Raw genomic sequence first — 12,973 nt, 5'->3', positions numbered from 1 at the left:
TTATGTCCTGTCAGCCAGTTCCCAAATAACCACACAGAGACTCATTATTAATTATAAATGCTCGGCCAATAGCTCAGGCGTGTTACTAGCTAACTCTTGCATTTTAAATTAACCAATATTACTTATCTGCACTCTGTCACATGGCTCGGTACCTTTTCTTAGCACAGCAGGTTCATCACCTGCTTCCTCTGCATCTCCTCATGACTCCTGAGACCCCTCTTTTTCTTCTTCTTCAGACCCCTCTTCTTCTTCAAGCTCTTTTTATCTGCAAGTCCTGCCTAACCTCTACCCCTCCAGCTATTTGCCAGTCAGCATCTTTATTCAACCAATTATGCAATGACATTTATTCACATAGTATAAAGAAATATTCCACAGTGAAGCCTGTGTCCCCTTTCTCAGGAGTCTTTTTTTTAGTTTCTTGATACCCTCACGAACCCATAGCTCTTTGGCTCCCCGTTGCTTGCTGTACTGCTGTGTTAGCCATCCTGCCAGTCATCTCCTTCAGGTGTGTGTGTATAAACATGTCCTGCTCTGCAAATTGCATTCTTTGCATTCTTTTATTATACTTTAATGTAAAGCACAAGAATTTTTAATCTAATTAGTTATATTTTTGCATGCATCTCCATGTGGCATGCATTTGTGTGTGAATGCCTGCTCACATGTGTATGGACATATGTGTGTGCAGGTACATATGTAATCTGTGGTATGAAGGCCATATGTGTGTGCAGGTATATATGTAATCTGGTATGAAGGATATATGTGTGTGCAGGTACATATGTAATCTGTGGTATGAAGGACATATGTGTGTGCAGATACATATGTAATCTGTGGTATGAAGGACATATGTGTGTGCAGGTACATAGGTAATCTGTGGTATGAAGGACATATGTGTGTGCAGGTACATATGTAATCTGTGGTATGAAGGCCCGAGGCTGATGGCTAAGTCTCTCTGTTACTCCTCACCTTACTCATGGAGATGGGAGCTCTTGCTGACCCAGAGTTCCTTATGGCTAGTCTACCCACTTGGCTTACTCTGGGGAGTCTTTATCTCCGCTTTCCTAACACTGGACTTAAAAGGCGGACATCCATGCCTGCCTGGCATTTGTGTGAGTGTTGGAAATCTGAACTCTGGTCCTCTGGACCTCATGTCTCACAAATAACCCCCTGGCCATGTTTTCTACTGTTTCATAGTTTTATTTTGTTTATTTAGATGTTTATTCAATTTTGAGTTAATATTGCATGTGTTAGAAAGTGAAGCCTTACTTCATCTTTTGCATTTGTCTGTGTGTGGCATGCATTCATGTGTGTTTCCTACCTTGTACTGATAAAGCTGTTCTTGTTCCATTGAATGTCTTGGCATCCTTTACTGCATATATGAGCCTTTCCTTCTAGATTCTACCCATTGAGCTATATGGTTGCTCTTAGGTCAATAGCAAACTTTTGATGACTCCACATTTGTAATTAATTTAAATACCAGGAATGTGAGTCATCAGACTATGTTCTCGTTCTGGTCTGAGACAAGTTTGGTTTTATTTCTGTTTTGCAATGCTGGGGACTTAACCACTGTTCTCACATGTTCTACTGCAGAGCCACACAGGTCAGATGTGTTGTGTGTTCCTGTACTACATGCAACCTCTGGTGCTGTTTGTTTTTTTATTTTTGAAACAAGATCTTGCTATGCAACCTAGATTAACCTTGAACTCACTGTGTAGCTTAGGCTAGTCTTATTTAAAAAATATTTTTATTAATTCTTTGAGAAGTTCATGCATGTATACAATGTATTTTGATCCTATTCTTCCCTTTCTTCCCCAACTCCTCCCACATTTACCCCCACCTCCTAAACCTTCCAACTTTGTGTTCAGGCTGGTCTTGATCTCATCCTCCTGCCTCAGCCTCTGAATGTTGATGTTAGGGTGTGCCAGACTACATCTGGCTCCCTGGTAAGCTTGGTGCTGCTCCCAGCTTCTTTCTTACAAGTCTCTGCTCAGAGCCCCTGCAACGGCTGCTCCCTAGCCAGCTTCCTTCCAGTTCACCCTGTTCTAACCTCTCTTCAGCCATTTTCTTTGTCTTTTACCCTTGGCACCACTCCCAACTCCACAGATTTCTGTCAGATTTCAGAGAGCATTTTAAGACCTTAGTTCTCTTGAATGAGCAAGAGAAGAGAGCCCTAACCATCTGTTGCCCCCAAGTTACTGAGTCTAGTTCAGTCTTTTGAAATTCTCAGAACTGAGAGCCACTGTCATTGTTCCTTCATTATCTGGGCAGGTGGGGACACTGCAGGAAGACAGCTGAGCAGGAGGAGCAGGGGCAGTGACAAAGAGAAGTGGTTCTACGGACATAACAGTCCAGCTGATCTTGGAGCAGCATGCTCAGATACAGTGAGGTCTGAAGATGGCTTTGACCCTCCCCAAACAGGATCAGCATCTGAGCCTCAGCATGCTAGGCAAGTAGTCTAAGCTGGCTTTCTCTGACTCCTGCTGCTGACCTGATGGTAGTAGTTGGTCAGCATTTACTGTTACATGGGATATGTATGGTGATAGTGCACACGGATGGAGAGACCACTATCTAATAGGTACGCGATTTATTGTAAAGAGGGAAAAGCACTTTCCTTTCCCAGAGGCAGTTAGTGGTACACCAGGGCTTAACTACCATGGCAACAAGAATGACTGGGGAATGACAACAGTTGTACAGAAAGTTATGCACTTGTGATTCAATACTGGATCTGTACATTTAGCAAGATTTGTGAGGCTGCAAGGAACAACCGTGTATGTTCTGTCTTTATAGGTTTTTGTAAATTTAAAGTTTTGATATGGAAGTGAGTATATTTCATGGTAGCAAATGACAGATCCTTTATATACATGATTTTCAATGCATTCACAACTTGCCTAACTTTTCTTTGATATAAAAAATTCTGCCTACTGAGTTTATCTGTAACTTTTTTCAAGTTGTCAAAAGAGGTTTTTAAAGCTGCATGTAAGTGGGTTTGTACAGTTCAAACTCCCATTGTTTAAGGGTCAACTTATTTTAGAGACTGCTTGCTCTCCAGTGTGCTAACTGGCGGTTAGACAGTTCAGGCTCTCATTTAATTTTCAGATCAGGAATGTTGCATTGCATGACCTCTGAGTTCACTCTAAACCCCGGAAGTCTGTTTACTTTTTACTCTGAAGAAGGAGGGGTTTATTTGATGACTAGAACTTAGGTCCAAGAAGAAAAACAGACTTCAAGGTTAGATTTAGAAAGTGCACAATATAGTGTATATAGTCAGTAATATGTGTCTATAGGAGTCACAATATAGTGTATATAGTCAGTAATATGTGTCTATAGGAGTCACAATATAGTGTATATAGTCAGTAATATGTGTCTATAGGAGTCACAATATAGTGTATATAGTCAGTAATATGTGTCTATAAGAGTCACAATATAGCGTATATAGTCAGTAATATGTATATGTAGGAGTCATGATATAGTGTATATAGCAGTCAATAATACATGATATAGGAGTCAATAAAAGTGACAATAACCAGACATTGATTTAGTGATGCTGGGTCAGCTGATTGTTGACACAGGGGGAAAAAAAGAATCTTTTCTCCACACTGTATGCAACGTCCAGTTCCCAGTGATTTGCAGGTTTGAATGAGAAGGGTAAAACAATAAAACTCCTAAGAGAAAACCTAGTAGAATACCTGTATGATCATAGGCAAACACCTATTTGACCATGGGCGGATGGAAAACATAGGAGAAGACCTGTATGACCATGGGCGGATGGAAAACATAGAACACCTGTATGACCATGGGTGGATGGAAAACATAGAACACCTATATGACCATGGGCGGATGGAAAACATAGAACACCTGTATGACCATGGGTGGATGGAAAACATAGAACACCTGTATGACCATGGGCGGATGGAAAACATAGAACACCTGTATGACCATGGGCGGATGGAAAACACCTTCTACTCACAGCAGCCATGAGGTAGCATGAGCTCAAGGGCTCATCAGTGGGTTAGTAAGCACGTAGCTGTATAGCGAAATCACATGCTCACACACACACACACACGCACATGCTCATGTTCGCACACACGCACTCAGATACACACACCCAATAAGTGTTGATACATACTGCTGTGTGACTTTACCTTGAAACTTTTATACTAAGTGAAAGAGGGAGGTCAAACTCAAATGGCTGCACACTGTGTACTTCCATCTTATAGGAAATGCCAGAAAAGATACATTGGTAGGGACGGAATGCACTTTTGGTATCGGGGAACTGAGGTGGGGTTGGAGAGAAACTAAGCTGGGTGAGGGGTAGGGGCAGCACTGAATTTGCCACGATGGAAAGACTTGGTGTGCAGTAGTGGAGGCTGCAAATACGTTGTTTGCAGGGGAGTCGTTTGCTTTAAAATAGTCTATTTCAAGTTACCTAAATTTTACTTCAGTGAATAAATCTTAAAACTGTGAGGTGCCACTGAACGAGAAGACTGTTGTTCTGAGTTTTGGCAGAAATGTGGGGCCACTAGAACCCTCACCCTGTGACGCTTTATACATGGTCTCCAACTTAGCACTGTTCCTTAGCTAAATGCTGCAAAGAATCACATTGTATTTGACTACTGAAAGATGGGGGTAAAGGGTAAAGGGGGTAGCTTCTTTCCACAGCAGCGTCACATAGCCAAAGTGTCAGAGCAGGGTGAATAAATTGTGGCGCAGTCACAGATGGAATACTACACAGCAATAAAATGAATACCACAGTAAGGTAAATTTTACAGAATTGGGGTTGGGATGAAGCCAAACCTCATAGGATGGAATCTAAGAAGCAGCAGAACTAATCCATGGAGGTGATTACTGATGAAGGAACACAGAGAGCAGACTGGCGTCACAGACGGAACGACATATGGACGGACGGAACTGGGCACTGTGGAGTCATACACCTTACTCTGTTACTTTACAAAGTAGAAGACAAGCAGTAGTCACCAGAGAGATGTCTGGAAGGCAGGAGAAGGGGCTGTCTGAGAAACAGGAAGTTGTCAGAGGCCCGGAGTGGTGGTGACATGTGAGAAGACTACTTCTGTGGGGCCTGAGTGGGTGATACTTGCCAGTGGAAGCTGTTCAGGAAGGAATGGTCAGGCTGTGGTGCTGGTCATGCACGTGGGGGCTGGCCATGGCCAGTGTGGTCCCATGCTGGATGAGCGGAAAAGGGTAGTCCCTGTGCTAGAGGAGGAGCCCATGGCTAAAGTGTGGGACTGTTCTAGGCATAGTGAGGACAAGGTACGAAGTTGGAGTCACTTGAGTACGAAGGGGTTGAGGGAAAGAGGGTAACAGATTTCGGAAGACAGCCATAGAGAAGAAAGTATGTGCGAAGGAGGGAGACCACTGCCGTGGCATAGTGAGTGTCACCAAGGCAGAGGTAGGTAAAACAAGCAGAGGATTCAGAAATACAGAGAAGAGCTAGGAAGGAAAGGGGAAGGCTGGAAATGTGCTGGGGAGTAGGGCTAACTGGGGGCGGGCCATGACCCTGGAGATAATGGGCGGAAGACAGCAAGGCAGCATCCTAGCCTGGGCTGGGTGATGAGCTGAGCGGATTGTGGGCGAGTGTGGAAGGTGGAGCCTGCAGTTCCAGACACTCAGTCTTACTGCAGGTTCCAGGCATGACCTGTCTAGTCTGTGAGTGGCCATAGGTGTTTGGAGTCCTGACTCGCTCTCTAGCAGCGTGGCTTTGGGATGCCATGGTAGTTCTCTAAGCCTCTGTTTCTTTGTCATTAAATGATGATGATCCTTGTATTCTGGAGGTGACACTGGTACTTGAAAGGCAGCTGAGAGGTGAGCAAAGTTCCCAAAGGAGGTGCTGTGGAGGCTGAAGGTGGGTGCACAGAGGCTAGAGTCTTGAGGTTGGGGTAGGAGGAAGGGGATTTACTGGACTTGTTCAGGGTATAGAAGGAATTAGGGAAAAAGAAGTAGGCTGGGGGAAAACTGTAATTGAAGTCTCAGATCATAAAATCATATTATCTTTGTGTGATTTGCTTAATGAGCCAGGCTGTTCCTGCTGGGACTAGTGGTGGAGAGGACAGAATGGAATGGCTAACTTAAAAAAAACATAGATTTACTTATTTATTTATTTATTTTGTAGTAAAGAAATAAGAGTTTGGATATTAGCGTCTGGTTGAGGTCTTCATTTTTTTTTGCATTTATTATTTAGAGAAGCTTACATGATGTGCGTAGAAGGCAACTTGTGGGAGTTGGTTTTCTCCTTCTGTCATGTTGATCCCAGGGATAGAACTCCAGTCTTGAGACTTGGCAGCAAGTACCCTTACCTGCTGAGCCTGTGACCTGAGCAAGTTGTCCAGTCTCTTAGGACTTTACATTTCTGAAATCATCTACACAATAGATGGAGGAGTCCTACCATGTCTTGTATCTCTAAAGTCCTATACTTACCAGAATGATTCCTCTGGTTCCTCCCCTTGCCTGAACCTGTGAGTTTGGGTGCAGTGTGGGAAGCTACCTGGTCTGTGTGGGGGCCACCGAACAGTTCTGGCTGCAGAACCCTGTGCTGTAAACAGAGCCTGGTCACGGACACTTAGCTCCATGCTGTGGCACAGCGGTCACCAGGAAAACAGTCTGTGCAGGTGGATTTGTGAATGGAGCCCTTGGGGACCATGCTCCACATCAGTGAGACTTTACACCCATTGGCTTGAGCAGGCCCAGCTTACATATAGCCGTGAAGTGGACCCTGAGGACTAAGTAGGAGCAGAAGCAGCAGTGTTTCGTCTTTCTTTTTTTTTTTTAATTTATTTATTTATTAAAGATTTCTGTCTCTTCCCAGCCACCGCCTCCCATTTCCCTCCCCCTCCCCTAATTAAGTCCCCCCCCCAGCCCGAAAAGCAATCAGGGTTCCCTGTCCTGTGGGAAGTCCAAGGAACCCCACACCTCCATCCAGGTCTAGTAAGTTGAGCATCCAAACTGCCTAGGCTCCCACAAAGCCAGTACGTGCAGTAGGATCAGAAACCCAGTGTCATTGTTCTTGAGTTCTCAGTAGTCCTCATTGTCCGTTATGTTCAGAGAGTCCGGTTTTATCCCAGACTTTTCCAGACCCAGGCCAGCTGGTCTTGGTGAGTTCCCAGTAGAACATCCCCATTGTCTCAGTGTGTGGGTGCACCCCTCATGGTCCTGAGTTCCTTGCTCGTGCTCTCTCTCCTTCTGCTCCTGATTTGGACCTTGAGAATTCAGTCCTGTGCTCCAATGTGGGTCTCTGTCTCCTTTCATCGCTTGCTGAAGGTTAATATTCAGGAGGATGCCTATAGTGTTTCGTCTTTCAAAACTACTTCCTGGGTACTTGGGTTACACTAAATAAATAATCTTAAAAGGTGCGTGGGGTGCGAGAGACAGAGCCTTAAGAAGTCTATTTCCTGGGCCGCCCTATGCTGCCAAGACAGAAAGAAGGAAGCGCACTTTGAGCGCCAGGTGAACAGCCAATGGTGTTCGTCCATTCTTGCCAAGTGCTGAGCCATTGCTCCAGGCTTCCTGATTCCTGTTCCCAGGCTTGGGTTAGAAGTAACTAGAGTTCTGCATACAGGAGTGAAATGGCTTTTCACGTACTGGCTGAGAAGTCCCTGATGCCTGTGTGACCTTGCTGCAGTTGCTCTTTCTAGACGGAATGTTCTCTGCTCTGTCCTTGCCTTCTGAGTCTTTCCAGCCTCCCGGGTCTGCAGTACTACGTGGCTGGCACATGGGGAACCTGGTTCATTCCCTCAGTCTTTCTCATTGCTAAGTAGGGGGTTTTGGGGGTGATGGCAGCCCCGTCCACTGAAAAACATCTTCTGTTTGCCCCTGGCAGGTGCTTGATCCTACAAAAATATACTACTGGCCTTTTATACTGGAAAGATTTTTACAACTCAGTACATTGCAGCCTTGAGATGGAAGGATGGATGCAAACGAGAGCTTTTATCAGTATTTTGTGTTCGCAGAAGTTTGAAAGAGTTAGTTTTGTTTTCAGAAAGTACAGTTTTTGAGAGCTTGTTTCAAGGTTCTAGCAGGGGAGTGCAGCTACTTGTGTACCCTCTATTCGGGAAAGGTTGTCCTCTGGGAGGGACATACATGGAGCGGTGAGGGAGGAAGGGGACATCCGCCTAGCCAGCCAGATAAGCCAAATCAACCCTGGCGATCAATGGGGTGACAGATGTCGCGGCCAGGTCGCCCTCACATCCCAGAAAGTACAGTTTTTGAAAAGAGGGACAGTTTATCCTTTTCTTGCCCTTAAAGGAAAATGGTCTCATTTAGAGCCCAGATCCAGAGGGAAGGTGACTTGAGCGTGCAGATGCGGGCCCTAGGGAGCGTCATCTGTTCCTCTTTAGCCAGAGCAGGGTGCCTGGGGCTGTGAAGCACATCTCTCTTATGTGTGTGGTTCTGAACAGTGAGTTGGATTTAGTAAATATAATATATGCTAGCAGTTCGAAAGACCCCCCTCTTTCCATCTCCCTAACTGATCGCTCCCCCAAGCCATTCTCACCATAGATTTTTTTTAGATAAAAAAGAGCCATGTCATGGTGGAAACTGTTGCAAAGGTTTGGCGTGGAGGTGAGAGTGCTGCTTCAGTCTGGCCTCTCTCAGAGCAGGGGTTGACTCATGCTGCTGTGTTGCTGTCTTCCACAGCTGGCCTGTCCTGGACTCAGCATAACTAACGAAGCTGCTGCAGGATGAGAAGATGGCAGCGCGGCTGCTCGCACCACCAGGCCCTGACAGTTTCAAGCCTTTCACCCCCGAGTCGCTGGCAAACATCGAGAGGCGCATTGCTGAAAGCAAGCTCAAGAAGCCCCCAAAGGCGGATGGCAGTCATCGGGAAGATGACGAAGACAGCAAGCCCAAGCCGAACAGCGACTTGGAAGCAGGGAAGAGTTTGCCTTTCATCTACGGGGACATCCCCCAAGGCCTGGTTGCGGTTCCCCTGGAGGACTTTGACCCGTACTATTTGACGCAGAAAGTGAGTTGGAGGAGGCCCAGCTGCAGAGGCCCCTTCCCTGCAGGCATGGGAGAGGGACAAGGAACCCTGTCTTTGCCAGAGTGGGGAGACATGGCTAGCCTTTGCTACTGCCTGGGATCGGCTTTCCCATTTTGTTGTTGCTGGGGGCCACTTTTGGGTCTTTCCATGGGCCAACTCTGTTAATAAGACTTCTAGTTTTGCTTCTAGGCCAGATTAGGAAAAATTGAAAATTTAAAAAAAAATAGGAGGGCTGGGGTGTAGCTCCCTGGCAGAACACTTTCTAGATGTGTGGAGCCCCTGGTACTTCCCTGGAAGGGAAGAAGAAAGGAGAGGGGGGAAGTGTGCACGCAGATAAATCTCCCTGACCCACACATTTGAGAGTCTGTCTTAGTATAGTAGCTATTTCTCACACAGTGGTAGCAGGCTGTCGCTGTAGTGGGGATCATGGCTGTGCTGTCTGTGCAGCCTCCTTTGTGACACTGGAGCATGGCCGTTATGGGACAAACAGTGAAGCACACTTTGGTCTTGTCATACTGTTGTTAGGGTGAATCTTTGTTCCCCAGTCGAAGACAAGAGGAGAACCAGGCCTCCTGGGTTGATTCACTGGCCGTGTAATTAACTGCTAGATTCTGAGGCCTGACCTCCATTGTAGGAGACCACCTAATTCAGCAGATGTCATTTAAATAAGTGCCATTGGGTTTTCCAGGTAATGGGTAGGGTGATGGTTTTGTGGAGTTATGTAGATGTGAATAGAAAAATCAGGTACACTATTTTTGTTAACACAACTGCCCTTTTAAACTGCTAACTAACTGTTTTTAGTATGTTTTAAAAGAAATGTTAACTTCCTTGTCTTGTTAATGGGACACAGTTAAGAGATCGATCCTTACTAGGATCACTGAGAGGGCTCAACACCTGTGGGGGGTGGGGATCCCATGTGGTGGGAGGAGAGAATGGATCCCTGTGAGTTGTCCTCTGGTCACCTGAGTGCCCTGGTGTGCATACCCTCTCAGCAGTGAACATGCACACACACTGCATAACTATATAAATGAGTTTTAAAAGACATCCTTAACTCGGGATGGATGGCAAAAGCAGTCAAGATGCCCTCTGGAAAGCATAGCCAGGCACATCTGTTCTAGCTCACAGCAGCTGCAGTGGGGAGGGGTGGAACCAGTGGTCCTAGGTTTTCCAGGTCTGAAGAATAAAGCCTGAGGTGACACAGAGGACAGTAGACTTGAGAGAGACCTTGACTCCACCACATCTCACAGCATTCATTCTTTATAGTCTTCTTTGCTAGGATAAATATTGTCCAAACTACTACAAATAATCAGAAGGGAAAAATAAAGAAAAACAAACCTTACAAAATAATTCGTGATTCTTAGCAAGTCCCTTTATTTCTCAGGGCCTAAACTATTTATTTTTCCATCTTATATGCAAATTCAATTTTATTTTCTTACCTGTGATTTTGTTTTCTGTTGTATACCTTTTCTCCGGGCCCTGCCCTACTGGCATTCTCTCTCTGTGTCCAGTGCCTGGGTCACGGCTGGGACTCTACAGAGAGTAAATCCATTGTTGCCAGTGGAGCTCCATAGGACTGGCATGTTGGGACAGAAAGTGTGACTTCAGGGGCTGGGGTTACGGCTTGTCGCACACATGTGAGACCCTGAGTTCAGATCCCTCACACCCACGCACAGAGTCTGAAGCCTGGCAGTGAAGCATGTCCCTGGAGATGTAGAGGCGTATAGACCCCGAAGCTCACTAGGCAGGCTGCCCAGCCAAGCTGATGAGCCCCAGGTTCAGTAAGAGATTTTTGTCTCAAAAATAAGGTGGAGGGCAATTAAGGAAGACACTTGCCATCGACCTCTGGCCACCAAAGGCCTACATACATACAACCAGCATACATGAAACAAGTACACACACACACTGCACATGAAATAGAGGAAAGTTTAGCTTCAGCCTTTGACCTGTCATAAGAGCAAATATTTCCTGAGAAGAATAATTTTTAATTATATTTTTGGTGGTCTTTAAATGTTACCATTAAGTCTATAAAACATATATAGCCATTATAGCCATTGGCTAATGGCTACTATAAAGCAAACAAATTATGTCAAGCAAGCATTGCTAGCAGTTCAGACATGTTTGTTGTACATTAATCTTTTTTACCTACCTACCTACCTACCTACCTACCTATTATCCATCTATCTATCTATCACCTACCTACCTATCTACTTCAGACAGGGTCTTATGTAACCCAATCTGGCCTTGAATTCACCATGTAACCATATGAATTCCTAACCCTCCTGCTTCCACCTCCTGAGTTCTGGGTTTATAGGCTTCACCAGCACACATATGTTATAAGGTGTTGATGCCTGAACCCAGGGCTCTGAGCATGGTAGGCACATACCCTCTAACTTGGCTGTATCCATAGCCATTGCCCTTCTAAATGAGGAGTTTTCCATTTGATTAAAAATAACATGTTCTGTCAGCTTACGTGCGAGTTCTTGTTACGTTACTGTTTCTGGTCCTGCTTCCTAACCAAGGCCTTGCATGGGTTAAGTCAGCTTCTCCTACAGGCAGCACTCTGAGATTTAACCCACAAATCAAAACCTCATAGGCGAAGAAGTGACGTAAAATGTTCCTTTCTGTTTGTTTTTCAGGAACTGTTGTAAATAACTCCTAGAAGATAAGCTCTCCTTCCTCTGGTAAAGGAGTGTTTCGTCCTCAAGCCCGGTTTCTAGTTGTCCTGTCATTGAAGGAACCACAGGGACCTTGTTTCTCCTTTCCTTTCCTCTTTCTTTCATGGGTCACAGAAAACGGGTTCTCTTTTTTAAAACTTGTGGTTTCATCCATTGTATATGGCTTGTGCTCCAGGAAACTCAGGACCCTGGAAGCTGTGCACCACACTATGCAGGCACCGTTCTGCAGGGTGCCTCCTGCCCTCGCTCTCTGACCTTATTTTTCAGCTATTTGATATGAATAAGTACATTTAAGGAGCAAATACATATCTTGACTAATCTCACTTTAAAAAATAGGTCATATATTTATTTACTGACCGAAAGTTGAGTGGTGTTTGGTAAAATGTCTGCCTTATGCCCGTCCTTCTCTTGCACTGCTTGGCCCCTTGCAGTGTTAATGGTTGCTGGGCTCTTCTGTGCTTTCTCTATACCTGTGCGAGCCACAGCAGGTGCGTGTGAAGAACCGACCTCAGATGTTTTCCTGGCCTCTGTCACCTCTCTTCTCTTTTTGTTTCTTGTGGAATCTTTGTTTCGCGTTCTTGTTATTGTGGTTGATGTTTAGTTTTTCTGAGGCAGGGCTCAGGCTAACACTACAGCGTGTGCTACCCTGTGTTATGCTGTGGGGTCTTGAGTTTTCTCAGTGCCAGTTCCCACTTTGCTTCCCTTCCTCCAATTTTTTTCTTTTAGAGAATCAAATCAATGGCTTTTCCTTCACTGCTTACAGTGTCTAACTTCACTACAGAAAATACTGTCTGCTGCTTAACAGTAATTTGTTGAGTTTTAAGTGACCATGGGTTTAGTTGAAGGCCCTTCTACCTGAGTCCCACCCCTTCTCATTTCTTAGGCCTGATTATTGACATGGCCTGTGTGTCTAATATCTGACCTATTATAAGGAAATCCTAGAAACAAAAGTTCACCTTGCAGGATCGATGTGTCTTTAAGTACCATGGTGCATTCCTGTTGAACTGGAAGGTCACTTTTCTCAAAGTTCATCTCATTTCAATATCTGATTTTCTACAAAGTGAGTACACTTAAAGTCACAGGAAATTAAAATGTGGAGGCCTTTGGCATCATTTAATTCAGCTTCCTTACATTATTGATTTTAAGTTATTGATACTTTGTCAAAAGCTGGAACCAGGCTTGCAAGATGACTCAGTGGGTTAGAGCACTTACCAAAGAACTGCCTCTCATGGGTTAGTGTCTGATTTCCACTTGTGAGACATGCACGTTCACACACATGCACACACACAAATATGTAGATGATTCCCCT

General features: G+C 45.0%; 1 protein-coding gene across 4 annotated transcripts in view; it reads left to right on the top strand.

Moving 5' to 3' along the window:
- Scn8a (sodium voltage-gated channel alpha subunit 8) overlaps nucleotides 1–12,973 on the top strand; it is a 180,490-nt gene that overhangs the window by 61,368 nt on the left and 106,149 nt on the right. For 3 of the 4 annotated variants that reach the window (XM_041646022.1, XM_041646021.1, XM_041646024.1), the window contains exon 2: nucleotides 8,644–8,971. In XM_041646022.1, the coding sequence (XP_041501956.1) occupies nucleotides 8,696–8,971 (276 nt within the window). In that variant the 5' untranslated portion in view covers nucleotides 8,644–8,695. Of the gene's footprint in view, nucleotides 1–8,643; nucleotides 8,972–12,973 lie in introns of those variants that run through there. The other variant, XM_041646025.1, reaches the window with a different exon arrangement.

Source organism: Microtus oregoni, unplaced genomic scaffold, assembly GCF_018167655.1.
Source record: "Microtus oregoni isolate MIOR12 unplaced genomic scaffold, Mior012 000118F_ref0000498, whole genome shotgun sequence".
In the NCBI taxonomy this organism is placed as follows: domain Eukaryota; kingdom Metazoa; phylum Chordata; class Mammalia; order Rodentia; family Cricetidae; genus Microtus; species Microtus oregoni.
This window is presented reverse-complemented; position numbering and strand designations above follow the sequence as displayed.